At 41.1% G+C, this 18,514-nt stretch overlaps 1 protein-coding gene across 5 annotated transcripts in view; it reads left to right on the forward strand.

Annotated features, from left to right (window-relative positions):
* Tanc1 (tetratricopeptide repeat, ankyrin repeat and coiled-coil containing 1) overlaps positions 1–18,514 on the forward strand; it is a 229,185-nt gene that overhangs the window by 151,008 nt on the left and 59,663 nt on the right. For all 5 annotated transcript variants that reach the window (XM_042683389.1, XM_042683391.1, XM_042683392.1 and 2 more), the window contains 3 exons: positions 1,554–1,684; positions 2,823–3,009; positions 17,035–17,298. In XM_042683389.1, coding sequence (XP_042539323.1) covers positions 1,554–1,684; positions 2,823–3,009; positions 17,035–17,298 — 582 coding nt within the window. The remainder of the gene's footprint in view (positions 1–1,553; positions 1,685–2,822; positions 3,010–17,034; positions 17,299–18,514) is intronic.

Raw genomic sequence — 18,514 nt, forward strand, 5'->3', positions numbered from 1 at the left:
CCTGGGTTGTGTCGATTTGGTTTGGTTCCCACCCTCCTTTCCCAAATACCATCTACCTTGAGAATCTGACTGTGGTTTGAAGTCTGGTGGGAAGGGACCTTCTGGAAGGCAGTGTTATGGGGTGTGGTCGACCTGCCCTGAGGTGGCTCTCTTCCCATCTTCGCACAGGGCCTTCGTGTTACAAGTTTAACTGAAGTGATCCAGAAACATCAAGAGGTTCTATGCCCAAGACAAGCAAGGCTTGGTTAACTTATTCCTGCAGTTTTCTAGAGTAACTAAAAAAAAAAAAAAATCCAAGCATTAAGGATAAGCCAGTGATAGATGGGCCTTGTCTTTCCTAAAGATATTTTTAGTCTGACTTCTTTCCTAGCTGCCATCTAGGTGTATGACTTAGCAAGACTTCTGTGTGAGTGAGGATAATCTGGATTGTCTCAACAAGCTGTTGATTTTTGTTGTTTCTTGCAAAAACAAAAAATTGGCATTTCACTTTGTTGATGATATCATAGTTAAATGGTAATATCACCATGTTGTTCTTTCCTTTCTTTTCTAAGATCTCACAATCTTTATGAATGTTTGGGTCTAGGTTTCTAAACAATTAACCCCAAAGAGGAAAACATTGTACATTTCATATTAATCTTTAAGTTCCAGTTTGCATAAGCACAGTTTGTGCCTATTTCATCCCAGTGGATGTGATTTAAGAAGTAAGAGAGGTGTTAGAATGATGTTGATATTGTCAGCCGTAATTATCCTTAGGCCTTTAGAGCCTCCAGCTCAACATTTAAATCAAATCCCAACAATAAAATTTTCTAAAATACAAAAGGTTTTAAAGTTTTTAAGGTTTACTTTAGGTAAACCTTAAAAAAAAAAAAGGTCATGCTTTTTAGCACTGCACATGGAACATTCTGAAAATACAAGTTAATTTTTCCATATCTTTGCATGGATAGGACTAAAGCCTGTCTCTTGGGATGTGTTTCATGGGATTTAAAAATTATTGTTTCAACACAATTCCCAGATTAGAATACTGATTTTGACTTTCAGTGGAATATCCACTACCAGTTTTCCACCAAACTCCTCCTGACTGTCCCTGTCTTGTTTAATGAGAACTCAGATTTCAGTTTTAGCTCAACACCTAAATAGTCTGGGCCTCTGCCAACATGCCACTTGGGTTTTACCTTATTTTGGCTTCCCATGGCATTGGGTACACAGTGTTCTTTAAGGTAAAGAAGGCTTTTCTTACCCAGAGGAGTATCTCAAATGCCCATATTTCACTTGACATGGGTTTAGAGATGCTATCAGATAATGAAAGTAGGCTTTCCTGGTTCAGGTCAGAGGTTTCACCCTTTGCACTTGAAGTCTCTCTGATACTGTTTTCTTAACCTGTCATAGCCACCTAATTAAAATGTACTATTAGAACATAGGCAGCATTGCCAAACTTTATGCATTTAATAGAAACACACAAAAGCTCCAGACAAGCAGCTGTAGTACGAACTCATCCAGATGTGATATGAAATTCCCCAGAGGTGCATCTTCATTGTTTTCTTTCTTTGTTCCAGAAGCAAAGGCTGATAATGAACCGAGCTGTTCGCCGGCAGCTCAAGAACTGTTGACAAGGCTGGGATTTTTACTGGGAGAAGGGATCCCCAGTGCCACACACATAACCATTGAAGACAAAAATGAAACCATGGTAATGCCTGAGGAAGACACTGCATTCCATACCTGCTCAGAGGAGAATGAAGTGACCACCATTCTCTTGTCTCCACCCCTCTACCCGACTGGGGCATCAGTGGAGAAGTTAATGTTTGGTCAAATGAGTTCTGGGCCATTGTGTATTGAAATTCATTGCAAGAGTTTGTTCCTGGGTTTTTGCTAGGGGAAGGTGATCAAAGAAAAGCAGAAGGGAGCAGAACTTAAGAAAATGCCCACATTCGCCTCCTAGTCACTACCTGGAGAATAGTGACTGTGTGAATTAAAGTGACTAAAAGAATTGTTTTGTAATGATGTTATGATTAGCTTTATCACAAATGTTCAATGTTCTTTTTGTCTGGCTGCTTCTGGTTATATTTTCGTGTGTGTGTGTGTGTGTGTGTGTGTGTGTGTGTGTGTGTGTGTGTGTGTGTGTTTTCACTGTTAGGACTGGAGGTGGGGAAACAGTGTTAATAGCAGAAGAAAAGATTTATAGGTGATGAGGCAGAGACAAAATGAGATGAGATTAAGTGGTTTGTCTCCTGGAAGGCATGCTCCCCATCCAGAGGACAGCAGCCACCATTGAGCTGTGTGGATGGCCATGAGGGCCTAGAGCTTAAGCCCCCGCCACAGGGTCTCTGTGCAGAGGCAGTAAGGGTTGATTGAGACTACAGTGGTCACCAGTCTCCTTTTCTAAAAGCGAGCCCATAAATCTAGGAATTGAATTAGGCTGCTGTGCTTGTGAAACATGACAAAAGCAGAGTCCCCAGGTTTCCCGGACAGAGGTCAGATAGCCCATTTGTCTTCTGCAGATTTTAAACAAGGGGAAGCCTACATTCTTGCCATTTCTGTTTTAAAAGTATACATTTCCACTAAATTACTGCCAAGACTACTGTTTTATTGAAAAAGAAAAGGGAAATTACAAAGATACTTCTCTTTTAGTGCTTGGAAGACCGTGTGTTTGTGTGTGTGTGTGTTTGTGTGTAAATACACATATCTGTAGCTGTTCCCACTCTAGAGTTTAAAAACTGCTTTCCACTTTCCTGTTTTGGGTTTTATTGTTGTAGTACCAAAAAACAATACCTGTGTTAAAGCATCTCCTGTGAATGCACTAATGCCTCCTTCCATTCATCTTGCAGTGCACGGCTCTGAGTCAAGGCATCAGTCCTTGCTCCACACTAACAAGCAGCACCGCATCTCCTAGCACCGATAGCCCCTGCTCAACCTTGAATAGCTGTGTCAGCAAGACAGCAGCCAACAAAAGTCCCTGTGAGACCATTAGCAGCCCTAGTTCTACCCTGGAAAGCAAGGACAGTGGAATTATAGGTAAGAAGCACACAGCTTGGCATGGTAATGGCTCAATGCATGTCACCCAGAGAACTCACCTGACATTTCTTCAGAGAGGTTTAGTGTGGTCCATGAAGGTCGAGCTGCCAGCCTGCCCTGTTCTTTGCAGACTGAACTGGGGCAGTGTGCAGGTGGGAGAATGAAACATCTTCAGCTTTTACATTCCTTGATAATTTATTTTATAACACAGAGCTCATGTGGTAAGAAAAAAATTCCAGATTAGACTTGGCCTATAAAATTACAAAAATTCTTTCTCCTTACCAGTCGCTTCTATTTATTGGGTAACAGGTATGCCTAGAACAAATACCAGGGTGGTGAATCCTTGCATATGAAGTTTTTCTGGCACAATCCCAAAGTCTCTTATTTGTCAGGTCAGGCACATAGTCTGTTTAATTTTTGTTTGTTTTATGCCAGTAGTGGGATTTGAACTCAGGGTCCCACATTTTTGCTTAGCTTTCTTGCTGATGGCTGGCACTCTACCACTTGAGCCATACCTCTACTCTCCTTTATAGTTTCTTATAGTGTGATCTGAGGACAGGATTTTCTACAGAGGGCTTTCCAGAGCAATACCCAACACACACAATAGGTGTGCTTCTTCTGAAGCAAGTATCAGGGGAGAGACAGTTCTAGGTGATCTGAGAAAAATCTGGTTGACTTCTTTACATGCTCCTATTTTATTTTATTTTTATTGTAAAGATGCTATACAGAGGGGTTACAGTTACATCAGTAAGGTAATGAGTACATTCTTTGTTGAGGATTCCTTCAGTGGTTTCTAGATTAGGGTGTATATTAGAGTCATTCAGGGAATTTAAAAGTGCCCCTCCCCCTTGTTGTGCTGGTCCTGGGATTTGAACTCAGGACCTTGGTACCACCTGGCACAGCTCCATTTCCAGAAGTTTTAGTAGTTCATTGGAGGTAAGTCTCATAGACTTTCCTGACTACACTGACCTCAAACCATAATATTCGGTCTCAGCCTCCTGAGCAGCTGGGATTATAGGATTGAGCTAGCAATGCTCAGCTGAGAGGCCTTATTTTTATATGGCATCCCAGATAAGTTACCTGGCTGCTTCTGTAGGTGGGCTTCAGTGTCTGTGTCTTGGGTTTCCAGCTTGGCACATTTCAGATAACAGACAGGTCGTTCCCTGCAGGGAATCACTCAGGCCTTCCTCTGCTCTAAAATTGCATTTTGATTTTACAGTGGAGCTCTTCTGAGCAATTAACATCTTCCCTTTTGCTGGTAGCACAAGTCTCAGAATGTGTTTTATTTGACTGAATTCCACTTCCACATTAATCTGTAATCAAATGGAGTGACATTTCAGTTCCTCATTCTCTTAAGTCCCTTGCAGTTTCCTTCAGCCCTTCAGCTGTAATTTGGAAGACAAGTGGCAGTTTCTGTACTTGGGAGATTATTCCAAAGACCCTAAGGGACCTGGAAACAATCTGTAGACCTTTGGGTAGGTTAGTGAGGGATTCCACAGCTTTGGGAAGAAGACCTCTTCCCTCTGTGTTCATATTCTACTCATTTTTTGTTTTATTTTAATTACTTTATATACCATATTAGTTACCCATTAAACAATGGAAAGTTTTAGTGCATCTATCACCAGTCTAATACTATAAAATTTTTCATCATCCCCTAAAGAAACATTTTGCCTATTAGAAGTCATTCTCTGACCCATCCCTCCTCCTAAGCTTCCCAGTCCTAGTCAGCCTACAGCTTACTTTGTCTGTCAAGCTTATGTTCTGAACATTTCATAGGAATGGAGGGAAAGTTGCTTGTAGCAAATTCAATTTCTTTCCAGTTAGCTTCAAGACCCTTCACTGGGCCTATTCTGCTGATTCCACATTCTTCTTCTTCTTTTTTTTTTTTTTTGGTCAAAGGGCTTGAACTCTGGACCTGGGTGCTGACCCTCAGCTCTTCAGCTCAAGGCAAGCGCTCTACCGCTTGAGCCACAGTGCCACTTCCGGTTTTCTAGTGGTTTATTGGAGATAAGAGTCTCACAGACTTTCCTGCCGGGCTGGCTTTGAACCGTGATTCTCAGATCTCAGCCTCCTGAGTAGCTAGGATTACAGGCGTGAGCCACCCATGCCCAGCTTGATTCCACATTCTTATCTACACTGCCTCTCTGTCTGCTGTGTATAGTCTATGTCAACATAATTCTTCCAGTGTTTTTTTTTTTCCTTTGTGCCCTAGCTTTCTGAGCTGTTACTCATGGCATATTGATCTGTTATGTGGTAGCCAGGTGACTTGTCACTGCTTTCTTAGCTCCTGTGAAATCTGATTTCCTTCAGGGGGTTTTATTGTCCTTCAATGGTTTGGCCAGTGCTTCCTTTTTTGGACAGCCCTTCTGTTTTTATTGTAAGTTCTACCATGGGCATTGCCTTTGGTTATAAATAAGACAAGTTTTTGTTCTTACACTTACAAATATTCTTAGTAGCAGAACCACTCATTCATTCATCCATCTGTCTATCAATCCATCCCTTTGTGCCAATTCTCCCAATTTGGTCTGACATAATCATTGAAATACAATGCTGAAATTAATATGATTACTTTTTATTTTTTGAGTAATACTGGGAATTGAACTTCAGGTTTTGCATATGCTAGGCAAGTGCTCTACAATTGAACTACACCCTCAATATTTAAAAAAATTTTGATTTTGGCTTTTGGTGTTAATGAAAGACTGAGGTTCTGGAGACTCTTAAAATAATACTTGATTTAATATAGTCCTACCCTATCCAAGAGTGATCAACCCCTCTACCACATGGTCTGAATGGCACCTCAGTTTTCCTTCAATGTACACTCGTGTGTGTGTGTGTGTGTGTGTGTGTGTGTGTGTGTGAGAGAGAGAGAGAGAGAGAGAGAGAGAGAGAGAGAGAGTGTGGTATATAGATAGGATTACAGCTATGCACTGCCACACCTGGCTCAGAGTATCTATTCTTTTGATAATTTTGTCTTCATATAGACAAGGGTTCTCATTTTTCAAACTCTGCCAGCTTCCTAGCCCAATGTTGGCAATGAGAAAGAATTGCTACTACTATCAAGTTGCATTTAATTAGTTTTAAAAGAACTATTCAGGATCTTCATCTTAAGTGAGTTTGTCAAACCTTCTAATATCTATATTTTAGCCCTGCCTTGATGGTAAAGCCATCATACATTTCATGTCATTGAAACTATCCTTTATTTCCTGGCTCAAGCAAACATGCTCCATCAACTCAGATAACCATGAAAAGTTGCAGAAATTGAGATGAAGATGGAAGGAATAAGGAAGGGGTTGGTGAGCCCCTTTTTCCTGGGAGACCCCAGATGCTGGAGATCATGTTCATTACCTCATTAGCTGATCTGGCAGGGGTGTAAGATTGTAGATAGATGAGAGGAAAATATTGGTCTGCTGACAACATGCCTCTGTTGTTCTTTCCTTCGTGATCAAAAGAATTAGAACCTGTTGCCAAGGCATACATGGAGGTGTGGCAGGGAGGAGAGGGAAAAGGAACAAGAATTTCCTCTCTGGGTAGACTTTAGCCACAGGTGTTTGATGAGACAGGAGTGGTGAGACCAGAGAGGGAAAGAACTTCCTCTGCAGTCAACACTGGGCAGGCAAACTCCTGCGCCTCTTATGAAGCAGGTATCGGGGACATACTTATGATCTATAATTGCTGGGCTTTTTGTGTGCCTTTTGCCTTCTGATGAACATGCTGACTTTATATGGGTATACCTTGGAATGGGGCAGCTGTGGGGCACCTTAGATATTTAGGAGTGTAAAATGTTCAAGAGCACTGTGGTTTTAGCAGGCAGAGATGAAGGTGAGACACGCTAGTGTCTTGCTCTGGAAGACCTGGCAGAAGCTTGTGAAATGAACAGGTGAGGATCTACATTTTAAATTAAAATAAGGCATGGAGAAGGGAGGATGTGGGTTTCCATTTCGTTTTCCATTTTAAATAGTCAAAACTTGCCCACCAGTAGAAGTGGGATGGTATGACAGAGGCTTTGGGGTGGGCTGTCCAGAGTGCACACAGCTGCCACAGTATTCCATGCTTGGGGTTGTACAAGGCTTAAAGTGATGCTCCGTGCACAGTATTAGCACAGCTTATTCAGGGCATTCTGGGGACATTTCAGACAGTGGTAACCCATCCTTAAAAATTCCTTGGCCTTCCTAACTATTTAAGCTGATTTCTGGCATGCTGATTATATTTAATCTAAATACTTTGCCCAGCAGATGCAGGGATGGGAAGCCTGTGTTCCCACATGCCCGGGCAGCCTCCTTAGAGCTGCTATCAGGTGCCCTGCCTGCCTGTGTTCTGTTTCCAGTGCTTGGTAACAGAATGGGCATGCCAGTGACCATTAGGAGAACTTTACTGGGCCCATTCCAGTCCTGCTCTGTAGAAGCCAGGGCTTAATAGGCTCTTCCCACCCCCTTTTTAACTTTATTCTGTTATCCAGAGGGGAGTCCCACTTTATCCTATTTCAAGAGGTTCAAGTTCTTCCAACATAAATGTCTTTGGAAGTATAATAATTCTGTCATGTAGAAATACTGTCTAAGCTGGATGAGATTAACTGAATTCCCTGAGTATCATTTTTAAAAAATTTAAAGTGAAGGTCTTTATTCTTTACATATTAAAAATCATTGGCATTACCTAGAAGTATCTGATTTTCAAATTTGCAATGTGAAAGTCTTCCAAATGTGAAATCCAGCTGTACCAAATCAAGATAAAACAACTTTCAATTACTTGTATTGAGAAGAAAACTTTATATTTCTTTATAAAGAAGCTTTTAAAGGTGCTTCCTGTCTGCCTGAGAAAACATATTTTTCTTGGTGACACTCCTTGGAACCTAACTTGGCTTCTAACTATTACAAGTGGAAATTATAATATATATTAATCTCAGCTTAGAAAAAAATGTATATTTACTGGAAAGCATATGAAAGCCAATCTGACTTTTTTAAAAAGCACTGCTGGAAATAGTGGATTTAAAATACTTTGCACCTATTTATATGGATGTGTGTATATGTGGGGGGGGGGGGCGGGGTTATATTTCAAGACAAAGACTATTTCTCCATTTAGGAAGATAGAGGATAGAGACTGGATGAAGAGAAACAAACCAACCCCAGACTTTTTAGAAAAAGATTCTTCTTATCCATTTAATATATGTGCCAAGAATTCCTTGCAGATAGCAATTAGCAAACTTCTGGTTGAGGATGAGCCTCTATAAAGCAAATCCTCCATCGCAAGCTTTTCTTTTACTGTCTACATTTACCTGCCAACATTTATAGTTGCCAAGCCTTTGTGTAGCATCCTGCATCTGCTTCCTCTTGCAAGGCAGTGTCAAGATAGTGTTTGAAAATAAGACTTCAACAGTGGCCATGTCTCCTTGCTGTGCTTTCCTTCCACTTTATCTACCTGCCTGTCCCAATCAATACCTAAACTGGAATGGGATGAGCCATCACATTCCATCAAGCAAGCTGGCTTTCTGAAGGGTAGAATACTCACCTCTTTCAACTGTCTTCCTCTCTCCCTTTCCTTTCCTGTCCTCCAGGTTCTGGCATTCTGCTTTACTTTGAAGCAGGGATGCAGGTATGAACTTTATTTAGTAGGGAACACCTTTGTCAAAATGTTATCCTTCAAAATGGCTTACAGTAAATAATATTGGATACAGTAAATAATATTGGATATATGGTTAGTGCACTGCTGCTGCTTGCTCTAGTGTGATAATATTTGTGTAGGACATTTACAAAAAAGTTACCATGGACTTTTATCTTTCCTGACTCTCCTGCCTCCTCCCAGGCTTATGAAATAAAAGTGATTTCAGGGTAGTTGGAGACATTTATTTCCTGGACTTTGAGTCCCAGGGGAGATGAGCAGATGCAAAGACACACAAAGATGAATTAATTGCACTTTCTCTTCATTTTTAACTTGTTGTAAATCCTGCCCTTTTGATTTTATGCTAATACTGCTTTGTTGCCACCTGTATTGCCCCCGCTTACTACTAAATTGCAATGCTTTGAAATTGATTTGGTAATAACTATTTAGAGTGTTTCAAATCTAGGTTAATATTCATTTTGCTACATTGCTTGCAATTTAAAAATCATCCTTAATTATAGAAGCCTTTTTTTAAAAACCTCTTGGGTGAAGAAGGAAGTTTTTTCTTTACATATATAATTTGGTAATATATTCGATGTGGGAAAGAAACCCTTGGCAGTGATTCTAGTCAGCAGAGTGCCTGATATATTTTTACTCACACTGTGATTGAAGTTTTCAGGCTGTTCTTTTGGTGCAGCAAGCATTTAAGACTACCAACTATATTCTAGGAGCAAGTTTGTTCAGTACTGGGATAAGATAAGGCACAGCAACTATTTTAAAAACTTTTGAGGCTACTACCTTACTAACTGCTGAGAGGAGTATAACTCGTAGTATTAATGGACATCTCGATGAAAGATCCTTGCTGTAGGGACATAATACCAATCACTGAGCATCTTAAGCTCTTTTCTAAAGAAGTCGAAACTCCATAGAGTCATTAGACTGTAACAGAATCTCCAATGTGAATACATTCTGTGTGCAGGTATGTGAAGCTTTGCCAGAGCACCATGCCTCATAACCTTGCTAGAAAATGTCACATCGTTTATAATCCTGACACCCTTTTTGGAAGCTGTTTTCTACTGTACCAGGCTACATTGGGCAGTGTTCTTGTTGAGAGAGGAGAGTCTAGCCCTCTCCCTTCCCCACTGCCCTTCCCACAGCCATTCCCTTTAGTGTTTCCATAGTCAAAGAGTATGATAAATGTGCTGGGAACTGTAGCTGGGTCCCTGGCCTTGCTGCATGTTGTGGCAGAGTACACCTTGCGCAATGCAAGCAAGCATTGAGCTGGAGATTTGGTACAGAGATCTGGCTGTCACAATCCAATGCACAGGGTTCCCAGTGCTGTGCCAGAAAAAGACAGGACTAGCCAGAAGTGCCAACCTGTCCTCCTGGGCCTGCTGCAGAAGGAAAAGCCAGACAGGCTCTGGAGCTGACGTTCTCTGAGGCACCCCCATCCAGGTAATCTATTCAGCATCCCAGGAGAAGCTGCTTGCCTGCCTTTCTGTGCCCCTCTCCTTGTTGGACCCAGGCAGGTTGAGCTGTGATTACAGGTAAGCCAGGGACTTTTCCGTGTGGCTTATTAATTTGCAGATGGGGTGGGCCTGGGATGGGGTTTGGAGAGACACACAGACCAAGCACCATTCAGAAAGGTTCAGGAAGGTTGTTTCACCCTTGACTACAGTGTTTGCCTTTGTTGCCCAGGGCAATCCACAATGTGGCCTGGCAATCTGAACCACAGTTGGGTGTGAGGTATGACTACAAAGGAAAGAAGTAAGGCTTCTGTCAGGCTATAGGACCAGAGAACTGGGGCTTTGTTGCCTTGACTTGTCTGTTTGATGTTTTCATGATCTCAGACTTTCTTTGCTGTAGTAAAACGTAGCTTTGTGAAGTTATGGTCAGGTCGGAGGAGGCAATCTCTACAGTAGTTGGATTTTCTTTTTTTTATTTATTTCTTCCCTTCTCTACTTTCATATGCAGCCATTATGTTCCTTTCTTGTTTGATCTTTAATTCATTAGTCCAGTATTTTAACTTTTATACTCTTCCTGTCAGCCATTAAGCTTAATATGGAAGTTAACAAATGCTTGTTACTTTTTTTTTTTCCTTCAGTCATGATTTAAGAGGCACTTTAAGTGTATGTCTTAATTGTTTCTTTCCAAACCCAGGGAACAACTGACTATTTAAAGCAATTTTTTTTTTTTTTTTGGTTGGTCGTGGGGCTTGAACTCTAGGCTTGGGCACTGTCCCTGAGCTCTTCAGCTCAAGGCCAGCACTCTACTGCTTGAGCCACAGCACCACTTCCGGTTTTCTAGTGGTTTATTGGAGATAAGAGTCTCATGGACTTTCCTGCCTGGGCTGGCTTTGAACCGCAATCCTCAGCTCTCAGCCTCCTGAGTAGCTAGGATTACAGATGTGAGCCACCGGAACCTGGCTAAAGCAATTATTTTGAATATAAAGAATGCAAGACAGTCTATGGAGTACTTGAAGAAAATTAGTTTCTACTTTCCCTTCATTATTTAAAACGTATATTTTTGTGTATGAGGATAGTACTAAAAATAATTTGTAAATGTATCTGGAGCCAGGCGCTGGTGGCTTACTCCTGTAGTCCTGCCTACTCAGGAGGCTGAGATCTGAGGATTAAAGTTGAAAGCCAGTCTAGGCAGTAAAACCCATGAGACTGTTGTCTCCAATTAACCACTAAAAAGTCTGAAGTGAAGCTGTGGCTCAAGTGGTAGAGCACTAGCCTTGAGCAGGGACAGCACCCAGAGTTCGAGGCCCCCCTCCCCACACACTTACACATACAGTATCTGTGAGTGCATATCCAGATTTTCTGTAAACAGCATGTACACTTTATAGCACAGCAGCAGCTCCAGTTTTGTGGGACTTTGCTTTCTGGGCTGTTTTGGGAGTCAGCGAGTTAAGCTGTGATGGGGGTCACGGTGCACATTAGTCACTGTTGTTATTCCCTCAGGATACTTACTTATTCTTCATTCCTACTGGGTGGACGAGAAATGCTCAGGCATAAACATGGCAAAAAAGGATTTTTCTTTTTTTGTGAAGATATGAGTTAGAGAAAAAAAATAACATGATAATGTGACTACTCATTTTTCTAATAACTAGGCAGAAATTTCATTGTTAACTTTTCTGGTTGCCAGTGGGAAGAGAGAACCATATCATTTGCATAAGGTGATATGTGTAAAGAAAAAATGTTCCCTCCTAGATTAGAATCCATATAGCCATATGCTTTGTGGTTCATCAAAAGGGAGAAGCCTAGGTTAGAACCTAGACCCCCAGAGCCTTCCCGCACTTTGTACCTCTTGTCTTTTTCATAGCTCAAGATGCTGGCACCTCTGTTTATTTGTAGGAATAAAATGTTTGCTGCCTTCAACATGTTTGGTCTTTAGTTCTTAGAAATTCTGGATTCACACTATAATCCGTTTTTTTTAAATTGAGTGTGTGTGTGTGTGTGTGTGTGTGTGTGTGTGTGTGTGCACACCAGTATCAGTTCTTGAACCCAGGACCTCTCAGCTTTATTGCTCATAACTGTGCTCCACCACTGGAGCCATGCCTCCACTCCAGCTCATTAATTGGAGATGAAGGCTCAGACTTTTGTGCCCTGACTTTGAACTTCAATCCTCAGGTCTGAGCCCCGTGGGTAGGTAGGATCAAAAGCATGAGCCACTGGCATCTGCCTTCTTGAAAATACTGTACAGAGGGGTTACAATTACATGGGCAAGATAATGAATAAATTTCTTATCAAGTATTGTAGCCTCCTCCTTTGTTTCCCCTTCTCATCCCTTCCCAGCCTCCCCCTGCCCGCCCCCCATTGATATTCTTTTAAACTACAATTTGATTTAGATCTCACCATACTCCTTGGTCCTGTAACTATATTTTTGGGTTTTTTTCCAATTTGATTTTAAGAAGAGGGGTGAATAAAATTTGAGTCGAAGGCAAAATGTTTTATTGTAGAACTGTACCTAACAAAATATTTGATGACTGGGTGATGCTATTTTTTAATTAGGTTACATTAGCTACATAGATAGGATTTCATTGGGATGACTATTTTGTGCAAGGCACAGACTTCATAAACCTAAAATTTTGTTTTGCATTTATTGTTATTAAGGAGTTGTACATAGGAGTTACAGTTCTGCAAGTAGATAATGAATATAATGCTTCTTGGACGATGTCACTCCTTCCTTTGCTTTTCCCCATCCCCCCCCTTGTTCCTGCCTTTAAGTTACATAGTTCATTTTTACATAGTATATATTGAAAACCATGACTGCATTTGTTCGCCATTTCTCCCTCCATTCCTCTTCTCCCTTTTGCTCTCCCCTAAAAATACAACAACCAAAAAACAAAACAAAAAACAAAAAAACCAACCAAATAAAACTGTTTTTTAACTATAGATACTTACAGTGCTCCTTTTATGTGCAAGCAAAGGGACTTCAGAAACTTGCTGTGTGTGCAGTGATAGCTCGTTGGTGTTGGATATGCCATGAACCATGTGCCATACTTGTGAAAATGTATGGCTGTTAGCCTGGCTGGCTTCTTCTCACTCATGGTGATGATTATGTGTATGTGCCTTGATATCTCAAAAAATTACATTGGCTATTTTTGAGCCCTGTGTACTAGCAGATCTGCTTATATGTACTGTTACTACAGAGTCAGATTAGTCTCCTGGGCTATCAGAATTTTCAAACTAGGTACACAGAGTGAGCAGTAATATGAGTGAATCAATGAGTGGCACCACGCCCAGTTTAACACTAGCATGGTGCAGTTTAACCTGACAGTTCAATGAAATATAAGGCCAACAAAGCCCTCATGTTACAGAATTTGAAGAGTAGTTAAGATATCTGGGTGACAATGATAAGCTTTAATTAACAAAAGCTGGCACCTCTTAATTTTATTTATTTATTTATTTATTTTTGGTCATGGGGCTTGAACTCTGGGCCTGGGCACTGTCACTCAGCTCTTCAGCTCAAGGCTAGTGCTTTACCACTTGAGCCACAGAGCCCATTTCCGGCTTTTTGTGTTTATGTGGTGCTGGGGAATCGAACCCAGGGCCTCATGCATGCAAGGCAAGCACTCTACCACTGAGCCACCTTCCCAGCCCACCTCTGTTAATTTGTAGGAATAAAATGTTCTTAAAAATAGAGTTGTTAGGGAATTTTAAAACTTATTCAGAGTTTAGAAGATGTAAAGTACCATGTTTTAGATTTTTTTTTAAGTCCTCATACATTAGATACTATGTTGAAAATGAACTATACAATGTGTTGTGGGGGGGAACAGAGGGGAAAAACTGGGAGAAAGTGAGGGAAGGGGTAACATAGTTCAAAAGGAAATGTACTCATTACCTGACTTAATGTAACTGTAACCCCTCTGTACATCACCTTCACAATAACAATAAAAAGGAGCATATTTGACTACACATACATACATATTTGAATACATACACACTGCATTTTCCTAGGTTAATTAGAAGCTTATATTTCTGTTACCATGAAAGAAAAATATTTTTGAGTAGCATGGTTTTATTATGAGAGATTGGAGATGTCCTATTTGGTGTGCAAGGAAACCAGCATTTATCTGCCCCACTGATCTGCTTTGAGCTTAGAGAGAAGCTGGGTTGGGATGAAAGTCCACTGCCTAGGCTTTTAAGCTATGCAGGCTCTACCTGGAATGAGAAGAGCCTTTGTGGGATGGGATAGTCTCCCTGTGGTTTACAAGCCTCTTGCCTCCCTGCATCTCCCCGTGGCCTGGTGTGGATGATGGATGGCCCCTCTGATGTGAACATCCCATCCGCGATGAGAAGATTCCGAACTTGAATCTTCTGCTAATAAACATTGAACTTGTGATAATCTTCTTTTGAAATGGCTACTTCCTGCATCTCAGAGCCTTCCTCCACACCCACTTTCCTTTCTCTTACTGCCAGGAGAGGAGAGTTTCCACCCATCAGAAACTGGGCAATATGTGGAGCCCTTGCTTCATGGTGAGAATTGGACCTTCAACCTATCCTGCACTCTAGGAACACCACTCAGGCTTTCCTGGCTATCCTCAGCTGTTTCCTGAGGGCCCTGCAGCTGCAAGTCAGCTGCCTGTGCTGTTACTAGTACCAAGAAACGAGCCAGTTCAAATCCCTGTTCACTCCCAGGAGACTATTAGGCTTTGACTCTAAACTGTGTGGCACCTAGGCAGAGCAAATCAGGGAAAATCCATTTTCATTTTTAAATCAATTAATTTATTTTTGTCAGTCATGAGGTTTGAACTCTGGGCCTGGGCACTGTCCCTCCGCTCTTAAGCTCAAATCTAGCACTCTACTCCTTGAGTCACAGCGCCACTTCTCATTTTCTGGTGGTTTATTAGAGATAAGAGTCTCATGGACTTTCCTGCTGGGACTGGCTTTGAACTGCAATCCTCAGATCTGAGGAGTTCCTGAGTAGCTAGGATTAATGGTATGAGCCACCAGGTGTGAGCCCAGCCATTTTTATTTTTTCACTTAAAATTATATCCCCTCAAATGAAATAGCCACAGCCATAAAACCAAGAAAAAACACCCTGATCCCCAGTTTGGAACATTTCCCTCTCAGGAACCTCAGCTATTTCTAGTATGTCTCAGAAAACCATGCAGATGTCCAAACACTGGACTTAATAACCATGTGTTACTACTACAAGTTCTATTTTTGTTTTCAACTTGTTACTATTAATAATTAATTACCATAAATAAATAATATACTCATTAATAAATTTTTTGTAAAGCATTAACACAATTTCTGTCATATAGTTAATCTTTAATGTTCATTGCTGACTCTTCCCACTACTCCCACCATTTTTTTATAGTGGGAAGGGATGTACTTGTTATACTAGAGTACGGTCCATTTGAAACATAGTGAAGGCTATGCTTAATTTTAGAGAGCTGGAAGCATGGTTTGTTACTGTTAGAACATTCAGAAGTGATGTACTCCCTGAAGTGAGAAGACCCCATCCCATACCAGCTTGTACTTTAGTTAGAGACATAATGCCAACAGTCTTGACTGGAGAACAGTGAGGTTACTGAGGTGTGGTGTCTTTGGCTACAAGTGCAATTGGAGTTTGTTCTTCATTTGCTTTTTCATTTAATAACCAAACATTTATTGAGCACTTTTTGCCATGTATATGATGGGAGCTTCCATGCATAGGAGGGTTTTTTGTTTTTTGTTTTTTAATTTAATGAGGGAGGAGACCAGAGGGCAGTAAGTCCAGGCTGCAGCAGCAAGAACCATCTTAGAATTGTGGCAGGGTTTCCTGTGGTGTGGCCATACCAAGGAAATTGTTTTGTCTTTACTTTTAAACCTTAAGGAGCATTCTAACAATGAAAAAGGGCCTCTCAGACCCGCTGGTCCTAAATAACGGACTCTCTTGGAGCTAATTGGCTGGTCTGCTGATGCAGTATGCTCTTCATGATGAGTGGATGAAGCCGCTCCCTTAAGGCAGCTGAGTCTGAGTGCACTTTGGCCAGCCGCTCTCCCATTTGCCAGGCTCACAGAGACCTGGGCTGCTGGAATCCAAACAGAGCATCCGTAGACACGGCCCCTGCCCTTAAGGACACAAGTTTGCATAAGGTCAACAGAGGGACAGGGGCGTGACCTTGGTGAGCTGTGGTTGCGGGGATCCCACACAACTTAGTGTCTGTATGTTAGGAGTGGTTGTCTGTAGAAGCTATATAGGGTGAGTATTGTACTTCTCTTTTATCTTCTCAGCTCTCTCTAAGATGTTTATAAAAGGTTTTTCCAGCATTGTGTTGTTTTTTTTTCCTCTTTCTCTGTTGGACTTTTTTCTAAGAGGTTAAACTTTAATTCTGTAACTATGTTGGTACTTCCCTGTATTGCCCAGAAAGAGATTTTTTTCCGTTCTGTGACCCTGGAGGAATAAGTCAAGTTGATCTCTCCAGGCCAGGCTGAACAAATGTTATAGATACTGACTTTTAGGATCAGATTCTCTCCTTGATTTTGTAAATGTACTTTTGTTACTAAAGATTTTTCTACATTAACTTCTGTATTGCTCATTCTTCCTCCAGATCCCCACCAACAAATAATCATTTGGTTAAGATATTTATAGATTCAAAGGGATTTAATGTGATGAGCAGTTCATCGTGGGTAAAGATGAAATATGTCATGTCCATATTGCATAGATTTGCTGTTCAATGTCTGATACCTCTAGATAGCTTTTTCTTTATCTTCTTGAGTCTTTTTCCTGTACAGTGATTTTGCAGTGTTATTTCCCCTGATAAGCAACATTCTTTGAATATACCAAAATACATGGTATGAAACATACTTTGATAAAAATCTGTGTGGACTGGAAAACTTTCCATTGATCCTGTGAGGGGGAGGTGTGTGTGTTTTCACTCTCAACCACTCCAGCTATGCCTGGTCTCCTTCAAAGTATTTTGATCTCTCATTTCAGCCACAATTACAAGTTCATCCGAAAATGATGACCGGAGTGGCTCCAGTTTGGAATGGAATAAAGATGGAAGCCTAAGGTTAGGGGTTCAGAAGGGAGTGCTTCATGACCGCAGGGCAGATAACTGCTCCCCCGTGGCAGAAGAGGAGACCACTGGGTCAGCGGACAGCGTGCTGCCTAAGGCAGAATCCTCAGCTGGAGATGGTCCGGTCCCTTATTCTCAGAGCTCCAGCTCGCTAATAATGCCACGGCCCAACTCAGTTGCAGGTAAGGCCATGAATCTCCCTGGAAGGGTTATGTCAGAGCCTGAGGAACCCGCTGTGCACTGTCTTCTAATAGGAATCTGATCCAGACACCAATCAGTGTTCTGATCTTACTTTTCCTAAGTCTCAGTTTACCCACCAGTAAACACAATAAAGCTGCAGTTAGTAGTCTCTCAGTGACTTTTCACTCTAGAATTCTTTTCTTTTTAAGAAAACTTTAAAAAAAATTATTGCTATAAAGGTGATGTACAGAGAGGTTATAGTTACGTAAGTTAGGTAAAGAATACATTTCTTTTTGGACAATATCACCCTTTCCCTTGCACTCCACTCTGGATTCTTTAAATCTATTTTTTGGACAGTTTGGCTCATTGTATATAATGGAAGAAAGCTAAAATATTCTTCCCTTGATGTCTGTTATTTTAAGCTTCAGTAAATGTATGACTTCTTATTTTATCTTGGTAAAGGAATTATTTAGAGTGAAGGTGTTACTATCAGCATGGGGAATTTTGAATCTAACTTTAAAGCTTTCTTTTGTATAATTGAAGCTGTCATATAGATAGGAGATCCGATGTTTCTGCATAATTCAAACAGTGGTGCATACCATTTAAAGCATATGCAGTGAGGCCGGGGAAGAGAGAGAGAAGCATGGTAGCTGGGAAGAAGGAAGAGAGCCACAGATGGCAGTGCAAGGAGTTGGACTGGTTGTCAGGCAAGGAGAGGAGTCTTGTGCATTGGGAGAGGAACTCCTGCTTTTGAAGGTCTTAACACTTGCACTCAATGCTGTTGTGTTGAATTTAAGAGAGGAACTTTCATGGTAATTCTTGGTTACTAGCATAGCACTTAAAACATCCTCTACTAATACATGGACTCAGATTCTCTCCTCCTACATCAAAGGGTTTTTCTGTGATTTATACTGCTCCTGTGGGATGTGCTAGGTCATTCTGGTTGTTGTTAGGTGTTTTTTACGATGGAACTCTAAAGCAGCTGGTAAATAAATGGCCTTAATGGAAAAGTTCTGAGGTAAACTTTAATTCACTTTCAAAGGAAGCAAAATGGCCTTGTTCCAGAAGAGGGATTTGGTGTGTCTGCCAGAGAGAAACACTAGAGAGCATTACACATTCTGACTGATGGTTCTTCCAAAAGCTTTTGTGTTTTCCCACTACAATCCCACCCCTTGAACATAATACGTTGCACTGAAGTGGTTTTAGGTCGTAGTTACA

The sequence above is a fragment of the Dipodomys spectabilis genome, unplaced genomic scaffold (assembly GCF_019054845.1).
Source record: "Dipodomys spectabilis isolate Male_0828 unplaced genomic scaffold, ASM1905484v1 ptg000081l, whole genome shotgun sequence".
NCBI classification, from domain to species: domain Eukaryota; kingdom Metazoa; phylum Chordata; class Mammalia; order Rodentia; family Heteromyidae; genus Dipodomys; species Dipodomys spectabilis.